We start from the raw sequence: 25,508 nt of genomic DNA, 5'->3' as shown, positions 1-25,508 counted from the left end.
CCAGTATGTCTTTAAAACTCTATACCCACCTTGCTCACCCCTCCCTGGCCACCTTTCTCCCGTTCAACCAACCACTTCTGCATTCCATAGTACATAACAGAGTGGAAAATCCCTAGGAACCCTTAAGAGTGTCTTAGTCACTTTTTCATTTTCTGGAACAAGAATAGTGACTACTTTGTAGCAGGTGTTTGAAAATTGTTATTGAATGAATGGATATTGTTAAAATTAACTAGTATTAATTTAGAAATTAGAATAATTAAAATGTGTAGAACAAAATGTGAAAAGTTATATTGACAGTTTTCAAAATGAAACAACAGTAATTGGGGTGCCTGGGTGGCTCAGTCATGAAGCGTCTGCCTTTGGCTCAGGTCATGATCCCAGGGTCCTGGGATCCAGCCCCACACTGGACTCCCTGCTCAGTGGGAAGCCTGCTTCTCCCTCTCCCACCCCCCTGCTTGTGTTCCCTCTCTTGCTGTCTCTTTCTCTGTCAAAAAATCAATAAAAAATCTTTTTTTTAAAAAAAGAAAGAAACAAGAGTATTCACTGTTAAGAATGTCTGCTCAGGGGTGCTTGGGTGGCTCAGTTGGTTAAACGACTGCCTTCGGCTCAGGTCATGATCCTGGAGTCCCAGGATCGAGTCCCGCGTCGGGCTCCCTGCTTGACAGGGAGTCTGCTTCTCCCTCTGACCCTCCTCCCTCTCATGCTCTCTGTCTCTCATTCTCTCTCTCTCAAATAAATAAATAAATAAATCTTAAAAAAAAAAAAAAAAGAATGTCTGCTCAAACTATGGACTCTGAGAAACAAACTGAGGATTCTAGAGGGGAGGGGGGTGGGGGATAGGTTAGCCTGGTAATGGGTATTAAAGAGGGCACGTACTGCATGGAGCACTGAGTGTTATACACAAACAATGAATCATGGAACACTACATCAAAAACTAATGATGTAATAACATAACATAATAATAAAAAAAATGTCTGCTCAAGGCGAGCCTGGGTGGCTCAGTTAGTTGAGCATCTGACTTGGGCTCAGGTTATGATCTCAGGGTCATGGGATCCAGCTCCACATCCAAGTCCCTGATCAGCGGGGAGTCTGCTTATCTTTCTCCCTCTGCCCCTCCCACTGCTTGTGCTCTCTCTCTCTCAAATAAATAAATAAAATTTTAAAAAAGAAAAAGAATGTCTGCTTGGGGTGCCTGGGTGGCTCAGTCATTAAGCATCTGCTTTCAGCTCAGGTCGTGATCTCAGGGTCCTGGAATCGAGCCCCGCATCCGGCTCCCTGCTCGCTCGGCGGAAAGTCTGCTTCTCCCTCTTCCTCTGCCTGTCCCCCCAACTTGTGCTCTCTCTCTCTCTCTGAAATGAATAAATTAAATCTTAAAAAAAAAAAAGAATGTCTGCTCAAACTTTCACTTATTTGATGGTCAGCTGAATGTTAAGATGACATTGAGTCAAATTCAGATTATGGTTAAAAGATGACAAGACACAATTTATCTTCAGTTGAGATTTGAATAATGTTGATGTTATGCTTGACTTATATTAAATACTGCCAGAGCTGTTGATTCTAAATATCCTGTGACAACTAGAGCCAACAATAGTAACTTAAAAAATGATAGAGTACTCCAGTACCATGCTTGCTGGCCATTTCTTAGTTTGCATGGCTTATGATTACAATTGAAAGTAAAGAATGTACAAAACTTGTACCTCAGGAGCTGCATGATAAATTACAGAAATGTCTTATCGGAGATAGCCTTTAAATATATGGAGGCTCAGAATGAATTTGGCTGCGTAAGTTTCTCCATTCTGGAACAACATTGTAAAAATAAACAGTTGACATTCCACCCCACTTGGCATATTTCTGATATTTGCAAAATCTCTCTGGTGGTTCAGGACAAAACATATGTTTTATCTTTGACTTTGAAAGAGGAATTTATCATAAAAAGAAGAAACTACTTCTACTGCTGATTTTATTAATTTCTTTTCAGCTTGTTATCCAAAACAAGTCAGGTCATCGCAAATATGATCAAATGAAATACTTGCAACCAAACAAGACAGAGCAAGACAACCCTAAGAAAATAACTACATAGAACAAGGCAATTAGCCAAGTAAAACAAAATATTATTCAAAAATATAGCATTTATTAGTTTTTTTCTATTCCTTTAGCTCACTCTCTCTAGATACTATAGAAAAAGTATCTAAAGCAGTTTATAAAAAAGCAGTTTAAAATGAAACTATGATTGTCTATGTTAATTTCCTAAAGGGAAACCAAATTAATGTGAATGGTTATGGTGATAATTTGGCCATAGTCAAAGCACTACTATTGGAAATAGACTCTTTCCATTTAATCCCAGAATTCACATTTGATCCTCCAAAGGTAACATATTTTTTCTTACTCTTTAAAAATACTGATAAGTGCACGTCCTTGAACCCGAGTATGTTAGACTTTGCCTTTATGTAAATGCAATCTTGACTTAGTTTCATAATCTTCACTTTAGGCTGGCTTAGGTACAGAGAGCTTCCTTATTCTCATTTATAAATTGAGCAGCTTACATTATAGGATGTTTAGTAGCATCCCTAGTCTCTACTCACTAGATGCAACTAGCAACTCTCCCTTTTCTGCAGTTGTGACAACCAAGTATGTCTCTACATATTGCCAAATGTCTCCTGTGGTGTGTGTAGTTGGGGAGATGGCTCCTGGTTGAGAACCACTGATTTAGAGGGTTTAATTGGTAATTTAGTAATATTAAATAATATTTATTAGAAGTAATATGATTAGGATGGAATCAGTGAATTATAAGGAACAGAAGATAACTACAATTAGGAATGTACTCATGTGGAATCTGCCATATAAATGGCTGAGCTATTCTTAATGTATGTATGTATGTATCTATCTATCTTATACCATCTTCTTGCCCAAGTTGCTCCTAAAGCTTATTTTCTGAGACATACTATAATTAATAGAAAAGTACAATAGTGTGGGAATTGGGAGACCTGGGTTCTGGTCTTATCTCTGTACCTAATTAACTGTATGTCCTTGAGTGAGTTGCTGCACATTTAAATCTCAGATATCTCAACTGTAACAAGATTTGGTGAAGATAAATCTCTAAGATTCACTTTAAAATTGTGATTTTCAAACATTTTATCAATTTTCTTCTTCATATTTTATATTTGAAGAAAGAAGGTGACCACACACATACAAGTTGGGAATTTTAAATTTGAAGTTTGTATGAATATAAGGAAGTATGTACTTGAATTAAAAGAGGTGGATAATTTTTTATTTGGATGAATTATACTATCTATGAATTTTAAAAAGAATCATATACATATGTACTTTAAATTCTTAATTTGTTAATATTTAGGACATATTTTCCCATAACTTAGCTTTTCCTTATAAGGCATCTTCTTCACTTTCAAACTGGAGGCAAATAAGATAATTCTGCTAATCAAGAACTGTAAAGACACATGAACTTATAATATGTGAGAAAATGTCAATTGTATTCTTCAACATTTTACTGATTTTCATTAAATAATATGCTATAAAAATGAGGCAGCTAATCTAAAAATTTAAATGCTGAGATCATTCTCTATTTTTTCCACTTCTGTGGCTTTAAGCTATATGTTTCAAGTTGTGCCATTTTGTCAAAATCCTTTTCAGATGATTGACACCAGGGTATTATTTTTGTTATGAGTTAAAATTTTATTTTTTTACTAATTGTATCTTATATATCTGTTGATCATTTTTGCATTACTTACTTCATAAATTAATCACATTCTAACAGTGTTTGGTGCCTCATGGAAACCTGGAGATTTTTATAACTTTTTAAGATTAATTTGCCATTAACATAATAGTTTTGAAGCAGGGGAGAGGAAGGGGTTCTACACACTATATGCTAGGAAGGCTTCTTAAGATGTCATAAAACTCTGGGTCAGTTTAGAGCATATATAAATATATAAATATAAATATAAATATATATATATATATATATATATATGAGTGCGAAGACTTATTTTTAAAATAGTCCATAGGCAGGCAAATATGGAGCACATATAGGCAGATATGGAGCAAATATAGAATAGAAAGGAAAAAGTCACTCTTTAATATATGGCAATACAAAAACAACTTTCTTAGCGGTGGAGAGGACCTATTTGGGACCAACACTAGAGTTTATAATGTTAAATTGTAGAAGATATAAAGCTTCCTAGCCAAGAAACCCAAATTTATTCTAAAGGGGCTACATTCATGTATTGTATAATGAGCTGTAACCTTTTTTTTTTTTTTTTAACTTTAAGGCATTGAGTAATGATTTGGTCTTGGTATAAAATGGCATAGCTTTATAAATTCTTATGCCATCTTCACAGAAGATTGAAAAATAAGATTTATAAATCCTGCTTGATAGATTCTTACATTTCTGATCTTTGTATGAAGAGTGAAGTATCATATTTGTCTCAATACAATAGATCTTGGCTAATAAAAATTCATTCCAAAAATGCCCCATGTACTGGTATTATTTGAGGCTCACCGCCTTGAGGATATATTCGGAAACATAATAGGTACCTAGAAGTCTTTAGGCAGTCAGTTACTTAAACACAGAAATGGAAAATTCAATTCAACAAACAAACAATTTAAAATTTATCCTCGAGAGTCATTCATATTATACAGATTCTTCCTTTCAAATGTTTAAAGACAACTATCATGTCCCAACACCTCAAATGTTTTCTGATTCATTCACCGGTAATTTACTAAATATTTATTGAACACGAACTATAAGGTAGGCACCATCTTAGGTGTTGCAGACACAGCTTTATAACAAACAACAGATAAAATTGTCTGTGTCATGGAGCCCATAATCTAGTGAGGAGAGATATAAAAAGCAAGAAACCCAAATAAATATGTAATATGTCAGGTTGCAAGGAAGCAGATTAAGAAAAGATAGGGAATCTCAGGCAGATGGGGGCATTGCTATTTTACATAGGCTAGTGAGAAAAAGCCTCTCTGAGAAGAGGACATTTAAGTCAAGACTAAGGAACACTTCCCAGGCCTTGTACTATGTCCTGACTACTAGTTATTATGTCCACAGGTGGCAGTTGGGTTGAGGATAAAGTGTGAGCAAGTAAGTCCACCTTGAGCAAATTATCTTTAAATTACAACTTCATGAATAGGAACTACAGGGATAAAGAGCATGGGCAAGAAAAAAGCAGGTGCAAAACTCGGGAAGTGAAGAGAGAGCAGTGAGAACAAAGGAAAGGGATGCTCAGGTTGCAGAAGTCTGGCTAGGGCAAAACATTCCAGCTATTTTGACTGTTTTTTCCAGGACATGGCTCCCAGATAGATCACTGATCTGAGAGAGCCCTTCTCTGAATGTGCTTTACTTTTGTCCATGTTCCCCTGTGGGGATGGCCTGACTGGTGCCACCACCTGCTTTATTCTGGATGCCATATGTCTATCAGCACAACCTAAAATTTCAGGCATCATCCGCTGAATTTGCAATCCATCAGAGCCGCTGAATTTTCTTTCATACGATATGCCTGTGACATTGCCATAGGGCCTTGCGGTTTCCTAACCCTGATTTGATCCCTCTGGGGATTCTTAGGCTATCTAAAATCACTTAATTTCTCCTCTTCAGCTACTTAACATAACTGCAACTTACTTATTCTGAGCCCCAAGCATACCCTACGGTGAAAAGAGAAAATGTCAGCTGTCAATGTAATTTCATTACCTTCTAAGCAAGACTTTTCTGCAACCTTTAAGTTTATTCTTATTTGCCTTCTGTACTTGGTTTCGCTCCCCCTCATTTTACTCCATGCCTGCGCTCTGTTTAAGCTGGTGCTTTAGTAAGTTCAGCAGAATCTCTGCTGGGAAAGTGGCCTCTTTACAAAATATCTCCTTTAGCCTGGAAGAGCTGGCATCCCAGAAAAGTAGGAAATAGTGCCAGCGTAAGCCATATAGGGCCAGAATGTGCTATGTACCTTTTGTCCATCCTCTCACAATTGTTTCCAGTTGGCTGCAGTATATAGCTCATGATTTGCTTCTGCTTTGCCCCTCTTGGGCACTGACTGCACACAGCGGCCATACCCCTAAGGCCACCTGGCTGTGCTCCTACCCAGCACTGGTGTAGAAGGCTCACAGAGCAGATGCCTGACGCCCGACAAGGCAAACATGCCATTTCACACAGTGCCTGGCAAGAATTTGACTGGCAGGTTCTTAAACATGTTTAGGGGTTATATTCAGGTCTCACTACAATGTGCCATATAGATTAGTTCTACTTCCTGAAAACTGTAATTTTGTTTTTACTCCCCAAGTATTAGAGACATAATAATGAAAAAAATCAAACAAGGCCCTTGCTTTTATGGAACTGACATAGCCTAGTGACAAGTGATACTATAACCACAAATTTAAACTTACAGTTTCACCTCTAACGCCTTTTTCACCTCTGGGTCCCTACAAGAAAACAAAAAATGTTGGTTTAGTGCTACTGAGTTATCTACCCAATGTAGTTGAGGCTATATACAGAAACATGATAACTTATGTTTTTGTTCCATCTAGCAAGACTTCTTTAGCAAATTTATATAAATTCTAGTTTCCTTTTCCTAAAGTAAGCAAAGCAAAACCCAAACAAAAACAATTTATTGATTTATCATGTTGTGCACAAAGTGAGACAGGGATAACAAGCACTCAGTTAAGTCAAAACAGCTGATCTGACAATCAACTACAGATCGATTTAGAAGGGAAGTTACCAGATTAAATTCTTCTAATATTTGTTTACTTCAACCTTTGAAAACCTTGTTTCTAGGGTGATGTCCTCCTTTTCTTTCATTTTCTATTTCTATTCCTCCTCCTGAGCTACATCCCACAAACTTTGCTATGTTGTATACAAGAACATTCAGTTTGAAATATTTTCTAACTTTCCTTGAGACTTTCTCTTTGATCCATGGATAATTTAGAAGCACATGGTTTAAATTTCATGGAGATTTTCTTATTATCTTTCCAGTTTACTGATTTTTACTTTAATTCCATTATGGCCATAGAACATACCTTGTATGACTTCAGTTCTTTTAAGTTTAGTAAAAAGTTTTTTAATGATTCAAAATATGGTCTATTTCAGTGATCTTCCATGTACACTTGAAGAGAAAGTATAGTCTGTTATTAGACGGACCTACTATTTAAAAAATTTCTGCTAATATTTTTGTTTTCATCCTTGTGGAAATTATATATGTATTTTTTATTTTAAAAATGAGATACTACTATTCATCTTTTCAAAACCTGAATTTATACTTTCACAATATGTTATGAATATTTTCCATATTAATCCTCATTCTTCCAGATAATTATAATGCTTATTTGTGCTTAATAAACTATAACCTTTTTATTGAATTTCCTATTAGATTATTTCTAATTTTGGTCATGATAACACTGTGACAAATATCCTTGTACTCTATAAAAATTGTCCTCCAGAAAGTTTGTTTGAGATTGCATGCACGCCTGCAATATATGGGAGTGTATGTCTTCTGACACACACCATGTACTATCGTTCTTTGTTCATCTTGCAGGCTAAAAATACGATCTCATTACTTCACCACTGATATCACTTCTTTTGTGTTTCCTGTCTTGTTCTGAACTCCTTTTAAACCGGGATATTAACTTTCAAAAACTAATTTTTAAGATACCTTTATAGAACTTGTTTTTATGCCCCCCCCAACCTCCAGCCCAGTATTAACAAATTGGTATGTACGTTTTTTCATACCGTTTTTCCTAATCAGTATTGACAAATATATTTATGTATGTATGGGGTGATTTGTTATATTTTATAATATTGATATCATATTATATACTCTTGTATGCATCAGATTTTTCACACTTAATACATCATGAACAACCACAAGGCAGCTGAACTAGATATAACTGTTTTTAATAGTTGCGTAGTATTCTATGAAATGGCTAGACCATGGTTTACACAACCATTCTTTTACAGATGAACATGTGATTTCAAGTTTTGCTAATACAGCCATTACTGTGAAAAAAATCTTTGTAAACATTCCTTAGTGTACTGAGTGCTTAATTTCCGTGGCACAAATTCCTCCAAGTGGAACTGATTGGTCATAAGGTATATGCACTTACATTTTAACAAATATCTTTCCATGAAGGCTATAATTCACATTTCTACTAGTGATAAACTGTTCTCCCTAATACCCTCCTGATAAGTTAGATGTAATATCTTATTATTACTTTAATTTGCATTCTGTGACTGTAAGTTAGGAGAGCATCTTTCCAAATAAATATTGACCTTTTGGATTTGTTCTTCAATTTTCTATTGAGTTTTCTATCTTTTTCATACCAATTTGTAAGAGCTCTTTATACATGAAATCATTATATGTTTTTGCAATTACTTTTCCCCAGCTTATATTAATTTTGCTTATGGAATCTTTTTCCATTCAAAATTTTAAAATTTTCAAGCAAACACATATTCTGTTCTTTTATATAGTTTTAAGATTTCCTTTCTTATATAAAAGGTCTTCTCAACCCTTAAGCTACACTTTAGCTTTGTAGATTTTTTTTTATACTTTAAAGTCTTAAAAAAAAAAGATTAAAGAAGTTGGGTGAAATAGGGTTCCAATTTCTTACAGCAACAGTAGGACTAAAAATAATTCCATCTCCTTTCCCTATCACTGGTATAGGAATGGGCATGTGGCTGATCAATGGACATGAGGAAAAATGCTATGGGAGACTTCTGGAAAAAAAATTTATTTTTTCCCAAGATAGGGCTGTTTTCACTTTGGATAATTATGTCTGGATGTAATTGCTGAGAAATTGTAGTCATCTTGCTAGAAGCCTAATTATGAAGCTAACACTCAGGATGGCAGAGTAGAGACATGGAAAGAACCTGGTCTTAGATAACATGATTGAGTCACTAAATTAACCAAATCTGAAGCCCTTCCTACCTCTGGGCTTCCTATATGTGATATAAATTTCCTTATTATTAAAACCAGTTTGATTCTGGGTTCCTATTAATTTACAGCCCCAATCATCCAGATATACCATTTTTGTTATAATTAAATTCCTATATATTCTGAGATCTAATTCTGGGCTCTAGCCTGTTTACACTCATCTATTTGTTTATTCCTTTGTACTACCATATAGTTTCATTTACAATGACTTAGAAGTAATGTTTCCTTATTTGGAAAAGCAAGTCTTTCACGCCCCACCACAATTTTTTCTTTTTTCCCACAAAGTATTGGCCATTCTCAAGTGCTTATTCTCTCATAGTGAACTTTTCTTAGAAGTTTCTTTAGAATGGAAAAAATGGAATATGGAAAATATTTGGTGTGCATGTTGAATATCATAAGGACCTTTAAGAACTATCTATAAACAAAAGATATTTTAATTGAGCCATTTCTTTATTATAGTTTCCTTGACCAATTAAATTTTCACATTTTTTGACAGAGGAGAACAATCATTCAGTAATTGCAAATATGTGTTTCTTAGCTTGCTGAAGAACCACCCACCAAAATCTGAGAATTCTCCCACTTATATAGCTCTGAGTGGTAAATGCTGACTATAACTCTGAGTGGTAAATGCTGAAAATCTAGAGAAATGTTGAGTTACACTTTTTATTTTGTAAAACCAAAAATTCAGCAATTTTGGTGGGAAATTCTTCCCTAATTTATCAAAGAGAATATACTTTATACTCAAAGCATTCCATTTTCTATATTAAGACTGTGTGCCTCTCCATATAATACTTTCAAAGGATTCAAAATATTGATTCCCTGCAGGGAATACCTCTTTCCTTTCCAAATCTCAACATGCCCCTACCTATTGGGTTCTTCCTCTTGTAGGTTTACACTACTGTTAGTATTGTAAAACTCTCCCCTGACCACTCTGCCAGCCATTGTCTTATTTTTCTGTTTTATTTCGTACTCAAATTTCTAAAGGCACTGGCCTCTACTAACTGTCTCAGTTTCCTGTCCAGACACAGCTTGAATGGGGGCAGAAAGAGCACTGATCTTGAAGGAAGAAACATCACCTATGTAATTCACTAGTTGTACCACCTTGAATAACTAGGTGAACCTCTGTAAACTTAATCTGTTTCCCCATGTCTTAAATAGAAATAATACCTACTTCAAAAGTTTGTTGCAGGAATTTGAGAAAAGTTATTAAATATTTATATTTATTTCCTTCCTTACTGCAGTCTGTACTTTATCTTCTACTACAATTTATTTTCTTAAAGATCACTGTTAACCACTCCTTACTTGAAACTCATCTATCTGAACCTTGTGCTTTTCTGTTTTCCTGGTATTCCCACCAACTATCTCTTTCCTTTATAGTAGGTCGGCACTTCCAAAGACTCAAATCTTGGCTGCCTGAAGTTCTTTTGCTAAGCTTTCTCCTTCAGAAAATGGATTCCTTTTATTGCTATAGTGATCACCTCTATACTAATGATGCTCAGCCCCTTCTCCCCTGCTCCAGTTCTATTTTCCTTTCTTAACTCAAGTTTTAAGTGTCTACCTCACTATATACACCCCCTTCATTACACATATGATCTCTAAGTTCTCAGGAACCACCTTCTAAATGAAAATGTACATCTATTTTTGCCCTTGGCTTCTCAAATAGCCAGGGTGGATCCTTTTTGGGTTACTCTAGAAGTAGGGTTAAAGAGGAAAAAACAAGAATATGAAAAAGAAAAGGAAGGCCTATATTGTAACAAACTTACAGTTCTACCTGTTGGGCCTATTATACCTTCTTTGCCAAAGGGGCCAGTGTTTCCCTGTTGAGGTAAAAGAAAATCAGTCAGTCTCACTGCCAGTATAATGCAGAAAAATTCTAGAAAATTTCTTGTGCAACGGTAAAATAGTCCATGTCCACATAATTCCAGTTTTTAGTATAAAATCTTATAGTATCAGAAGAAATCATAGTACTTTTGATTTGCCATATGTGACACAATTCTATATATTATTATAGATTCCTATCAGGAGAGTTACATCTGTATAATTTCTAATAAACTGATAAATCAGCATTACAATTTTCACACGGTGATAATTTCAATAATGCCATTTTACATGTGGGTCATTACATAACAAATGCAATCACTTTACATAAAAAGACTACATAGAATGATGAACAAAATAAAAAAGATGTGGTTCATATATGCAATGGAATATTACTCAGCCATCAGAAAGGATGAATACCCACCATTTGCATCGACATGGATGGAACTGGAGGGGATTATGCTAAGTGAAATAAGTCAAGCAGAGAAAGACGATCATATGGTTTCACTCATATGTGGAACATAAGGAATAGCACTGAGGACCACAGGGGAAGGGAGGGAAAACTGAATGGGAAGAAATCAGAGAGGGAGACAAACCATGACAGACCCTGGACTCCGGGAACCAAACTGAGGGTTACAGAAGGGGGGGTGGGGGGATGGGTAACCGGGTGATGGGTACGTGTGGTGATGAGCACTGGGTGTTACACACAACTAATGAATCGTTGAACACTACATCAAAAACTAATGATGTATTATATGCTGGCTAATTGAACATAATAATAAAAAAAAGAAAAAAAATTTTGAATAACTTTATAGACGTTGAAGGAGATATCTGAGTGACATGCAGTATGGAACTGAGAGAAGGTTTGGGAAAGAAACTCAGAACATAATATGTGACCAACTTCAGTTTCTCCATCTGTTAAATAAGATTGCCTGTGTCATAGGGCCATTGTGAGAATTGAATGTGAAAAATGATTTTGAAACTGTAAGCTGTTACTGATTATGAAGATAACTTTGAATAAGTTCAATCTGGTCAACTCTTCCCTAACTATGTACGGAACCTATCTTTTTTTTTTTTATTGAAGTATAACTCACATACAATATCCTATTAGTTTCAGGTGTACATCACAGTGACTCAATATTTTTATGCATTACAAAATGATCCCCACATTAAGTCTAGTTACTATCTAGTATACAAAGCTATTACAATATTACTGACTACATTTCCTATTCTGTAAATTACATCCTCATGACTTACTTATTTTATAACTGGAAGTTTGTACCTCTTAATTCCCCTCATCTATTTTGCCTGCCCCCAACCCCTCCCCTCTAGTTACCAACAGTTTGTTTCCTTATATCTATGTATCTGCTTCAGTTTTGTTTTGTTGGCTTGTTTTATTTTTTAGATTCCACATACAAGTAAGATCACACTGTATTTTCCTTTCTCTGTCTGACTTACCACTTTTTTTATGAATACAAAATACCTGTTGTAGTTATTTTCCCTCAACCCCCACTCCCACTCGCAGCAAATTTCAGTCTTTCTGGCTCACACTTAACCTGAATTCTTAAATGTAGTTATCTAATAGGCTCTCTCTTTGTCCAACTCCTGCCAAGGTACAGAAAATACTAGCAATTGAGATCATTATGTCATAAAGTCCATCCACAGATACCCTAGAATGAGATAAATTAGCTGGTACTATAAGAGTAAATCTAATGGAATCACTTTTAAATACAAAGACTGACTTTAAGTGATAATTTGTAAATATGGTACCCAAATCTCAAAGATCCACAATCAAATCAAGAGAGTTGATTTCTCTAATCAAATTTAAGCCCTAGACTGGTTTATCACTGAAAAAAGTCAACAAAGTTTTCATCCAATGAACTTCACCATGATCTGACTCTCTAAAATAATGATTTGTTACAAGAATGGAGAGGTATACATGAACTCTAGAAAACAGGAGACCAAACAGCAAAAAATTGTCTATGTTTATCTAAATGTGTCTGAAACATGAGGTGTTATTATTTTATTATTTATTATATATTTTATACTTTTAGAGAGGGAGAGAGAGGTGGTGGGGGAGAGGCAGAGGAAGAGGGAGAGAGAGAATCTCAAGCAGGCTCCACGCCCAGCAAGGAGCATGAGGCGGGGCTCCATTTCACAAGCCTGACATCATGACCTGAGCTGAAATTAAGAGTCAGACACTTAATGGACGAAGTCACCCAGGTGCCTCTGAGGTGTTATGATTTTAATGGTTGGTACCAGCTAACTACATAAATACATCTTTGAGATGAAGAACAATTAATCCAAATTTCCTACTTCAATTAATTTAATTTAATCATCTAGAATTTATTGATTATTGAGCAAGAACTAGTTACTAGGCCACTTAATATCCATTCTATATTCTAATTATGCAATTAGCAGGCAACCTTATAACATATTATCTGGCCAATCAGCTGTGCATTCAAATTTTGGCTCTTTGAGCAAATTACCTTTCAGAGACTTCGTTTCCCCACCTGAAAAATGGGGATAATATCATCTCACACAGGCTTTTTATCAGGATTAAATGATATAAGGGTCACAACCTGAACACCGGTAAATAATAGTTTTTTGCTATTAACCTATCATGACTTTTCATTATCTTTATGACTTAATAAGAGATATCTGCAATTATAAATTAGCATTTGTGAGCAGTTACCAGAACTTTACTGTTGGTGAACTGATAAAGGTTCTGGAGCTGCAAAGCAATATAGGCTCAGACTCTGACCTACAGAGACCCAGCACTTGGCAAGATTCTGCTTAGGACAGATGCTAGGTAGGGAGCCAACTTCTCTTTGACAGTATCCAGAAAGGACTAGTTAATTGAGAAAGCTTCGTAAAACTAGAAGGAAGGTATTGAATTAATAGAGAACTGAACGTATGTAAGAACTTAAAAGTGATATTTATTATAGAGAAGCCTGTCCACATATAACCCACCTGTGGATAATCAAGAATTGGGCCTTATATAAAAGCACCAACTTTCCATGGTTCTCCGGAAATCATAAAAATAACTAATAAATTTACACCTGAAGAAATGTTGAGGCGGGTCTTTAAACAAATATTTCTCATGACAACACTGACCCCTGTATTACCAGAAATAATTTATTATAAGGGTTGGAGAAGGGGTGTAGGATTTCAAAAATTCGACTTTTCATTTAATATTTTGCACAAGATAGTGGTTTTCAGCTGTAAAATTCTTCAAGATTCCCTTCTCCTGTTTCTGGACCTGTCTCCTTCTTCTTTCTCCTGTCTCCACCCTTGCCCCAGTAGCTGCTGTTAGTTAAGGGGGTGCTACTGCTAAAGTCAAACCACTCTTTGGTTTTACAGCTTTTTTTTTTTCAGTTTTATAGATCATCTCATCAATTAGGAGACTGTGGTTAATGAAAACAAAAAGAAAACAAAAAGCAAAACAAACAAACAAAAACCAGTAATTGCTGATGGCTTACCTATCGCTATTTCTATTTGCTACAGACTGCAATTCTAGGCACTAAACAGCTAACTGGAGTTCTTCAAACACCAGTCTTTGCAACTCTTTAAGCAGTTCCTCATCACTCTCCAGGGATAGATACCTCTGAGCTGGGAAAACATAGCTATTGGGAAATATTTTTCAAAGAGTGGTGTGAGGAACTCTGGTGGCAAGCCTCCTCCAAGTGGTGTGTGGGGGTGGTCTCTGGTTGTATTAATGCTTATAACATGAAACTGCTTTATGTTTTTGTTCCTAGTGTGAGTTAATAAATACATTATCCAGTATCAACATTAATTCTGATATATATTTTCTAAAGTAAGAACTGGGAAAATGGGTGGTCTATGTTGTCCTTTGCTCAAATTAATATATGAACTGAAAAAGGCTGAGAACCTTTGCATGGGATCTACTGAGTTTCTGTCTTAAAAGTCATTTTATTAAGTTATTAATTTGGGGTATATTAATTTTAGAGTTCTTAATGCTAATTCCCACAATAAGCAAAGAATCACAATTTCCCAGCAAGTAGAATGACTTTATACTTACTCTCTGCCCAATAGGACCTTTAGGACCTGATATTCCAACAATGCCAACATCTCCCTCAGGACCCTAAAAATATAATAAAAATAAAAAGTCAAAATCTTTAATTCTATGTGAACATTTTAAAAGTGAAATAATCTTGTAACAATCTATTGAGTCGGCTCTTAAAAAATGGAATGTTAATGTAAACGGATAGTTAATGATGTACATGCTGAAGTACTATGGAGGAATTGTTCTGAAGTATGCAAGTTACTTTGAAGTACACCAAAATGAATCCAGAGAGGGAGAGAGGGACAGAGAGATTCATGATAGCAGGTAGAATAAAAAGTTATGGTAGAATCTAGGTAATAGATATATGGGTTTTCATTCATTCTCTCACCTTTGCTGTATGTTTGAAAATTTTCAAAATAAAATATTATATGCAAACAATGAATCATGGAACACTACATCAAAAACTAATGATGTAATGTATGATGATTAACATAATAAAATAAACTAAAAAAATGTTTGGGAAAATGGAATATGAGGGGACAAAGGTGAGTTATTCAATAAAATTGGTAGGAAAATATATAGCTACATAAAATTTAAAATTAATATTTAATTTAATATTCAAAATTCAAATATATAACTGTACCAATGGAAATTTTGCAGATTAAGAAATACAAAGGCTCAAGTCAGAGACTAAATATTGGTATTTCGACATCTTTCTGATGAATAGCAGAAAATGTGTAAACATACTCTGGGGCCTGGGAATCCTTGGAAACCTGTCAAACCTTGAACACCATGTTCTCCCTGCAACATGAACAGACAGGATAATCATTATTGTGCAATGGTGGTCTGGCCTGTAGAATAATAATACTTAGTGAATTTCTGAGTTGGCACATACAGGCTGCCCTTTCAGACCAGGCTCTCCACATGGTCCTTGATCACCTTGTGCTCCTCGGTGACCTCTTTTACCTTGAATGCCAGGTTGACCAGGTAGTCCTTGTTCACCCTATGGACAAAAAAAAAAAAAAAAAAAAAAAAAGAAAGAAAGAAAGAAAGAAAGGTGATCTTGACTTTAGAATCTACAGACATATTGGCTTTTAAATGAAACCCAAATACAGGTCCATCCTTAGGCATAAGTACAAGGCACTGGGGAAATCAAATTCTGCATGGTCATTCCCCCTGCCGATATTTTCACACAGTAATATTTGATTATAATAAGCAATAAGTGTAACAGTGGAGAAAGAATTCCAGGGATTGTGGTCATAAGTGTGGAAAGAAGAGGGAAGGGGGAACCTAAAAACTATGAGGAGGATAGTGGGGCTAAAGAGAGAATGGTGAGAGGTGGTATGTGTGAGGGGGTGTTTATATATAATGGAATTTGTATTTTATTTGAATTGATATTATTTTGCTGTGTTTTCCTCACCATACAGAGATGATTCAGCTGATATCAGAAACAGAGCAGGGTATCCTGAAGTGTGAACCCTGGTTTTTGCCATGGTTATCTTTTCAATCCTATCATTAAGAAGTTTCCATTACTTGTTTCCCAAGGTTCCCTTTCATATATATTCCCTTCATCTCCTAAAATTCCACTTTAAAGATATACTTAAGCACCACTGCTCTATTTGTAAAAGTTAAGTCTTTTCTAAATTTATTTCATTTTTGAAATGAAAGTTGCAGTATCTTTCACACCACCTCTAAAAATAAGAATCAGGAGGAGTTTAGAGATAGGTTAATGAAAAATGATGCTTGGTAGATTTTGATCAAAGATTCTTTAAGATTAGCAAATTATCCTTCACTGTCTGGAAACAAAGATACAGCTTTGGGATGTGACAAATATAGATCCTTTTTATTGCCAACTCGTACTTGAGAAATAGGAATTTTATTTCACTTCCTAGTTGTAGCATTGGCTCAGCTACATTGAATTTTAGTGGAAAGGGATGAGTCATTTCCAGTTTACCCATATGGGTCAGAATATCTGAACATTCTTTAGAAGTGGAACTATGAAAATCAAAGTAAGAGGTGATAATGATGAGGGTGCCAACATCTTAATCCTTGTCTTTTATGAAATTGCTTTAGATACTGAACTAAAGTTGTGTGGGTTGTATGGGTCAATTCTGCATTGAGATAATTCTAAAACAGGTTTTGTTTAGAAAGCCTTATTGAATATACACTACTCCATACAATGAATGTTAATCCAAGATTTAATTATGATCACTTTGACTCTAAGAAATAAGCTCTACTCTTATCAGATTTATTAATTGGTTGGTTAGATTCAGATTCAGAGGAATAGGAAGTGTTTCTAAGAAAGTATGTATCTGGAAGTAAATAAGATTTCTCTTTTTAGGAGAAGGTGGATGACAGGGAAGAAGAAACAGAACGAGTCAAAGAGCATTTTTTAAAGCATTACCAATACTGAGTTAATGAGTTGTTCTGGCAAATTACATGCACTGTGTCTATCACAGGAGATGAGTATGTCCAGGCCACACACTTTCCTTTTCCTCCTAATGTGTATTTATTTTTGGTCAAATTTACTAAAAGCTATTAATCTTACCATCCTGTGATCTAGCCAATGAACTCAGGGACAATATGTTTGTCAATAGTGCTGTTCATCTATCAGAAAAAAATGTTAAAGTACCTTTGGGCCTGGAACCCCTGGGCTTCCTGGAAGGCCTGATGAGCCCTTGGCTCCTCGAGGACCTGGAGACCCCGCCAGTCCCGTTCTTCCTGGGCTGCCTCTGGTGCCCTAAGAAATAAGATATAAAAATTGGGGCATTCCCTAAAAATCCATCCAGAGGCTCAGTATATGTAGGAGGGGTTGGTCTTCTGAAAGGCTGCTGTTGACACACGGCCCAGGTTTGAGAGTTATCCTGGGCTTCTTTCCCAAATAAGTGAAATATTCAAGTAATGTTTTGACTCACCTAAAGTCTCTAATTATAGTTAATGTAATGGTCTGAGGTATGTAAAATGAAAATACTGAGGCAGTATAGTCTGTCAGTACCTTCTGACTTAAACAGCCTCGGTGTAAAGTATGTGTGTTGTATTTTAACATTCTGTATTGTATTCTGAGTATGCATGACAACTCTAATAACTGATTAATATTTCCTTAAGAAAAATATTCTATGGATATTAACTAGACCTATTGTGGTGATCATTTCTCAATATACACATACATCGAATCATTATGCTGTATATCTGAAACTAATATAATATTTTATGTCCCTTACATAGATTTCAATTTAAAAAAAGACTAAGAAATTTTTAAAAAAGTTCGAGCGGTTCATTTGTTAGCTCAGCATGGAAAATCACTTATTGATATGACTTAAATCATGTCCTCAAAGTAAACTTGCTTGAGATTATTAGCCTTGCGGCAAGAACAATGGCCTGGGATGTTAAAGACTGAAGCAGCATCCGTAGCCAATTAAAAAACAAGGCAAATGTTTTTGAGTGGTTGTCCTTGCCTCTTGACGAAGCATTAGATGCTACCAATACTACTCAGTTGTTTCTTTGGGGAGTCAGTGCTGTCCTGAAGTGACTGAAGAACTAACTTATGTGAATAGTTTGTAGATTGACCATAGGTGAGAATGTTTTCAAAGAATTTAAAACACTAAATCAGTACAACCTCAAGTGGAATCTGCTCAAATGTGATAAAACTGATAGCAATGCAAAGGGAGACGATTTATTGAACAAATTCACAAAACTTGTGAAAATGTAAGGTATTTAAAGCTATGGATATTCATTGTATTATTCACCACCAGGTACACTGAGGAAAACACTCAGATCTAGCATGTGTTTTTGAACCAGTAGCGTTAACAGTGAATTCCATTGACTCTTGCAACCATCTATTCTGTGATATTTTTTTGTGAAAATAGAAACGGAATATCCTAATTTTCTCTATCACACAGCAATCTGATGGCTTAGCAGGGATAAAGTTTTATTGATATATTTTGAGAATGAGATTGAAATGTTTTTGAACGGGAAGAACCACCCTCAACCTCTATTATTTAATAATGAATGGCTTTAGAAACTAGATTTTGCTGCAGACTCTATAATGTTTATCAATGAATTTAACTTAAAATTACAAGGCAAAACAATATCTACATGTGAAACATATACTTCGGTAGTCATTTCTTTTTCTTTTCTTTTTTTTTTTTAAGGGTGAGGGCAGGGGCAGAGGCAGAGGGAGAGCGAAAATCTTAAGCAGGCTCCATGTCCAGCACAGAGCCCAATACAGAGCTTGATCTCACAACCCTGAGATCATGGCCTAAGCCAAATTCAAGAGTTGAACGCTTAACTGACTGAGTCACCTGGGCGCCCCAAGTAATTTCTTTTTTTTTTTTAAGTCATTTTTTTTTTTTAAAGTAATCTCTATACCCAACATGGAGCTTGAACTCACAACATCAAAATCAAGAGTCACATGCTCTACTGACTGAGCCAGCCAGGCACACCACGGTAAAGTCATTTTGATGACAATTAATGTTTGAATCACAAGTAACGTCAAGCAACTTTATACATTTCCTGTGGTGTCAAAAATTAAAATGGTAAGTGAGATCTTCATTTCCCACACAAATTTGCAGTGGGTAGATTTTCTGAGCTCAACTTCTTTCAGTAGCATTTTTTAGCACTAGAGGGAAGAAATCTCTATACCTCAAAATCCATTCAACTGTGCAGCTGAGGAGTTCCCACCTAACAGTTCAACTAGAAATGCTAATATACAATGTAACGACATGCTAGAAGGCCAATAATCAAGAGAAGAATCAAACAGCATTTTATAAATTCCTTCCAAGTAATTAATATGCACAATTAAAATCATATGTTCATGAATTTGGCAGTACCTATCGGTGTGAAAAGAATTTTCAAAGATAAAATATGGAAAACATGGAAAATCTCATTATAGGTCAGCATTAACAAATAAAAAGAAAATTTTGATGACAGGAAACTGTAATAAGCTAAATATTATCTCTCCTCCCACAAATCATTCTATTTTTTCTCATTAGTAGACTTGTATTACAAAAAAATTATACTATATTATTGTATTTTAAATTTCATAAAGAAAAATTTTGTGAAAAATATTTTCTCTCGTTACATAAGTTCTTAAATAATACCCTTAATTTTGCCTCTTGCTTTACAAAGCCTAAAATAGTTACTAATATTTACAGAAAACATTTGCCAACCCCTATTTTAGAAGATGACTGCTACTTTCTGAGTTGATTCCTGGGATACTAAACTGGGGTGTGCAATCATTCTTCTAGGCATTCAGCAAATATTTGATTATGATATAGAATATCATTTATGTGAAAGGAAGGTACCATGGGAAGCCCTATGAGGAATACAAATATAAATAAAATATGGTTTTTGTTTTCAGGAAGCTTAAAATTAAGTGAAAAAGATAAAATGTAATATATAAATAAGTTATAATAAAGACAAATATTTTTAAAATTGCCAGACGAGAAGAGAGATACAAAGCAAATACTAGAAGGGTCCCCTTGGTGCTAATCAAAAAAGGAATTACTGAGAAAGTAGAGTAGAACAAGATCATAAGATAAAGATATTGCTGGGGCCCCTGGGGGGCTCAGTCAGTTAAGAGTCCGACTCTTCATTTTGGCTCAGGTCATGATCTCAGGGTTGTGAGACTGAGCCCTGCATTAGAGCCCCGGCTCTGCACTGAGCATGGAGCCTGCTTGGGATTCTCTTTCCCTCTCCCCTTACCCCCCCCCCCCCCCGCCACATATGCTTTCTCTCTCTCAAAAAAAAAAAAAAAAAGATAAAGATATTGCCCTTAAAGTTACAAATGTGATAGGAGAGGTGATTTTATCTCTTACTATTTCTCTGTATTAGTGGCTCTCAATATACATAAGGAACAATTATGAGGACAAAATCCTCATTGGGGGAAGGTAAAAGGGAGGGGAGAAAGAGACAGAAGGACAATAGGGGAGAGAGTGAGAAGAGGGAGGGAAAGAGAGAGAGAGACAGAAAGAGAGGGAGGAAACAGGGCAGGGTACAGAGAAAAGAGAGTGAGAGAGAGAGAGAGATAGAGGGAGATCGATCCACATTGTGGACTTAAGATTCAGGTGGTATGGTTCTCCCCATGTTGCTTGCATCATTAACATAAGTGCACTAATCTCTATTTCCTTCCCCTTGCGACATGAACTTGAGAACCCTGGATTCATGTAATCTATCCTATTTCTTTCCCCTTGCCACACAAACCCTGGATTCATGACATGGTGTCATTTTAGAAATCATCAATGCAAATGAGAGCAAATCCAGTCATAGTCATCTGAGACTTTAGGATATACAATTTCAAAAATGTTCAATGAAGACATGGCTGTTATACCAATGACCAGGTCTCTAATAGGAATATGACTTTACAGAAAAGGCAAGTCTCAAAAACAAAATTCTGATAAACAGTGTCCTCCCCACTAAAAACAAAAGCAGGTGAGAAACCTAAAGAAACCAACAGCTTGCAGAAAAGGAAGGGTATGTAAGCAAGGGAAAAAACAAAACAAAACAAAACAAAACATAGAGACCTAGGTCAATATATAGATTAGTTCCAGAGTTAAACTAGGTGGAAAGTAGATCAGTGTAAGGATTTTTTTTTAATTTTTTTAAATTTTATTTTTATTATGTTATGATAGTCACCATACGGTACACATCATTAGTTTTTGATGTAGTGTTCCATGATTCATTGTTTTTGTATAACACCCAGTGCTCCATGCAATACATGCCCTCCTTAATACCCATCACCGGGCTAACCCATCCCCCCACCCTCAGTGTAAGGATTAAAAACAAAAAGGTGGATTGTCTTGCAAGGCTGTGAACATCCTCTCCTTGAATGTATTACAGAGGTAACAGATGCCAGAGGAGAGGATACCACAGGACAGATTACCCTAGACAGTTTTAGGATACCTCAACATTCTGGAATTCTAATGTAGTAGCACTTCACTTATAATTTTAGGCAATTTTTTAAGACCTTTATTCACCAACAGGAAAAAAATGTATCTTTTGGGTGATTCATGGACAATAGACATTCAGATACGGCTGAACACTCCTGAAGTCAATAGGTATTTTTAGCTGAGAATAAAAGGACCCTAAGACTAGTCCTTAGGGTTAACTGAAAACTAGAAACTTTACTTGCAGTGCTATCATACATTTAACAGAGCACAGTGAATATGTTCCAAGTCATTTACTGTTCATGTTGGTTTCTTAGAGAGAAATTTGAGGATAGTAGCAGAGTGTTCTGGACAAAGTTCCAAACAATGTTTCATACAAGTAGAGAACAAATATTTCTTATTATGAACACAAAGATGGGTGAGTAATTTTGCTTTCAAGAGAAACAGATGCTAATGCCTAGGCATTCTTCCCCGTGTCTTCTAAATGATTTGTTTAAAACCCATCAGCAAAGAGTAAGTCATTCTGAGCAAATTTTTAAAAGTAAATAAAATCATATTTAATTTATTCATAAATGCTGAAACCAATGAACAGTTTACCCGAGTCTTAAAAAAAGTTAATAGTATGATAATAATACATGATGTCTCATGGCTAGAGACTGCTATTATCTTCAGATAGGAGTCAGATTCCCTGGTGAGTAAGTTTTTTTTAATTAACATATAATTGACATATAATATTATGTAAGTTTAAAGCCTACATATTGTTGTTTTGGTACTTTATGTTTATGTATTACAATGTGATTATTACAGTAGTGTTAGCTAATACCTTTATTATATCACATGTTTATAATTTCTTTTTTGTGCTGAGAACAGTTAAGATTTAGTCTGCTAGCAACTTTGAAATTTACAATATGGTATTGTTGACTATAATCACTATGTTGTGCATTAGATCTCCAGAACTTATTTATTTACTAGTTGTAAGTCTGTACCCTTAAGTTGGTTTTCAACTCTGCAGGAAGTATCAATTTTGACTGGACTGAAACTGGTGTCTGCTTGGGTCAGTCAGTAATCAACAATATTAGCCACAACAAGAGTTACTTTTTATTGTCTTCTGTGTATCAGAAACCATAATGGTAAAGAGAGAGAGAGAGAAGGAGAGAAGGAGAGAAGAAGAGAAAGAGAAAGAAAGAAAGAAATGGAAAGAAAGAAAGAAAAAGAAAGACAAGAAAGAAAGAAAGAGAGAAAGAAAGAAAGAAAAAGAAAGAAAGAAAGAAAGAAAAAGAAAGAAAGGAAGGAAGAGAGGGAGGGAGGAAGGATAAAGAAAGAAACTACAATGGTAATATGGTTGTATTATTTTATTTAATCTGTCAGTGAAGGAAAGAAGAGGGACCTCCTTATCTTTCACTTTGACTTCCCTGTGGGGAAAGGAAAGAAGGGTGTGTAAGCATATACATGTTTATGTATAAAACTGCCTTTTTTCTGGAACTGAATGGAAAGATCTGGGGTGGAAAATGGAGTTATCTGCATACATTTAGAGGACAGAAAGAGAAAGATTTTGGAACAATGATGACTAGTTTGTATATGATAGTGGAACATAACAAAGTGAATGTCACTCTGTTACTCCCTAGGCCCCTTAATTTAGTTGTCTTAATTTCATTAGAATTGAAACAAATATAATAAGGAATAAGTAACAAAGAAATAAAATTTGTTAAATACAGGCAACAGTAGAAATCCACATTTTAAAGTAGATTAACAAAGGAAAACCATCTTTAAAACTATGTTGAATGAAAAGAAAAATATATATATTTTTAAAGATTTTATTTATTTATTTGACAGAGAGATACACAGCGAGAGAGGGAACACAAGCAGGGGGAGTGGAAGAGGGAGAAGCAGGCTTCCCGCCGAGCAGGGAGCCTGATGTGGGACTCGATCCCAGGACCCTGGGATCATGACCTGAGCCGAAGGCAGACGCTTAACGACTGAGCCACCCAGGCGCCCCAGAAAAATATTTTTGATGTTAATTTTGATTTCTCAACAGCAGAATGATAAATTTAAAATGACACTAAACTTCAAATTAGTTGATTTTCTTTAAAGTAGCACCTTGAAAATTACTAGAAAGTTTTTTCCTTTCCCTATTTCCAAGCATCCTCTGTGCTCATAGCATTATGTTTATATAGTTATTTACTATGTGAGAAAATAGCAATTAAAATTAATTTACTTTCTATAGTACAAAAAAATATGTATGATGCCCTGAATTTTTTTTTGCATTATTAGGCAATGTAAGTACTGCATTTTTTGTTAAGCCAGCAAACCAATGAGTTATAAAAGTAATGCTTTGCTTCCTTTATTCCAAGCAACTAAAAACACTTCTGTTTAAATAAGGATTTCTTATTTTATTTGGTTTACTAAATATATCCCCCCTAGGAAAGAATTGGCTGTTTAAAAAATGTGGGATAGTAATTATTAGGTGATTATATGCAAGGCTATATTATATAAAAATAATGTAGCATTCATAACATTTTCCTTCAGTGCCAGTCATAAGTAATGTGGCCAAATGCTAGAAATAAGATTTATGAATGAGCTGTGCACTCAAGTCAGGAGGTAACTTTAGTTTTGAATCTCTAAACATATTAAAGCTTATGGAACTTGGAGCAGGGTTGAGACAAATCATAGAGTAGTGGAGACAAGTCAGGTCTGCTTGATTTAGGTCTATTCCCAAGAGTATACAAAACTAACTCTTGTTCAGCCTTAATGAATACAGGCATTTCAACATTGTATTACCTCACCAAAATTATTTCTACATTTCCATTAGAACTACTGTTGGTTTACCAGTCTTGCAAAATGGACAGTGCAAATGTCACTCTAATATCAGGCAAAATTAATGTATCTTATAAAATCTCCTTTACTCAGGTTTTAATCTATAATCCAGGACTAACAGGGACTGGAAGAGGGTATTTCATTTATACTTTGGCTCTTAGACATGTCTAGGCTCACACTACTATGAAGAAATAAACGTCCATCTTTTATTTCAAAAATAACAAATCTATATCCATACTCTTATTTGATCCTCTGATAATCCTGTGAACATGCTAATTCTTTCCTAACTGCAGGTTTTCCCATTTTGGTTCCTTTACATAGTATGTTTTGTTCCTCATTCTTTATATGCCTAGCTCAGTCTTACCTTCTCAAGGGAGATATAGATAACTATACCCAAGTATGACCTCCTCCATGAGGCCTCCACTGTCTACTCCATCTATAATCTATCTCCCACATGCTCTATCTCAAAACACTATTTATTTCTTTCATAGCACTTAGCACAATTTGGAATTAACTGATTTCTTTATATATGGACTACTAACCAATTACTGGGCTGATTCATATTATATAATGAATTCTTTTTCTTTTTTTTTTTAGGTCAAAAATGGTCAAATGTCAGTATGCCTGGGTGGCTCAGTTGGTTAGGTGTCTGCCTTCAGCTCAGGTCATGATCCCAGGGTCCTGGGATCGAGTCCCGTATCAGGCTCCTTGCTCAGTTGGGAGCCTGCTTCTCCCTCTGCCTGCCGCTCTCCCTGCTTGTACTCTGTCTCTCTCTCTCCGACAAATATATAAACAAAATATTTTTAAAAAATGGTCAAATGTCAGACATTTCTTGCTGTTCCATGTATGTTTCATGGAGGCAGTTCTTTGTCTATCTTGTTCAGTGCTATATTCTCTAACTCCTGGCTAATATTAAGCACTGAACAAATATGTTGAATGAATGAATGTTAGCTTAACCATGGATATCCATTATTACGGGAAGATGATAATAGCAATAAGGGCATGTAGTCTGCTAAACACTTCACATAC

The 25,508-nt window shown here is 35.3% G+C and overlaps 1 protein-coding gene across 1 annotated transcript in view; it reads right to left on the bottom strand.

The window, feature by feature from the left end:
• Positions 1–25,508, bottom strand: part of COL24A1 (collagen type XXIV alpha 1 chain) — a 391,807-nt gene that overhangs the window by 30,297 nt on the left and 336,002 nt on the right. Inside the window, exons 49-54 of the mRNA XM_035018127.1 lie at positions 17,414–17,521; positions 15,677–15,784; positions 15,529–15,582; positions 14,797–14,859; positions 10,700–10,753; positions 6,397–6,432 (exon numbers count right to left, since the gene is read on the bottom strand). Coding sequence (XP_034874018.1) covers positions 6,397–6,432; positions 10,700–10,753; positions 14,797–14,859; positions 15,529–15,582; positions 15,677–15,784; positions 17,414–17,521 — 423 coding nt within the window. The remainder of the gene's footprint in view (positions 1–6,396; positions 6,433–10,699; positions 10,754–14,796; positions 14,860–15,528; positions 15,583–15,676; positions 15,785–17,413; positions 17,522–25,508) is intronic.

This window comes from Mirounga leonina, unplaced genomic scaffold (assembly GCF_011800145.1).
Source record: "Mirounga leonina isolate KUSES-001 unplaced genomic scaffold, KU_Mleo_1.0 Mir_173, whole genome shotgun sequence".
NCBI lineage: Eukaryota > Metazoa > Chordata > Mammalia > Carnivora > Phocidae > Mirounga > Mirounga leonina.
The sequence above is the reverse complement of the archived record's forward strand: the minus strand, read 5'-3'. Positions and strand labels throughout refer to the sequence as shown.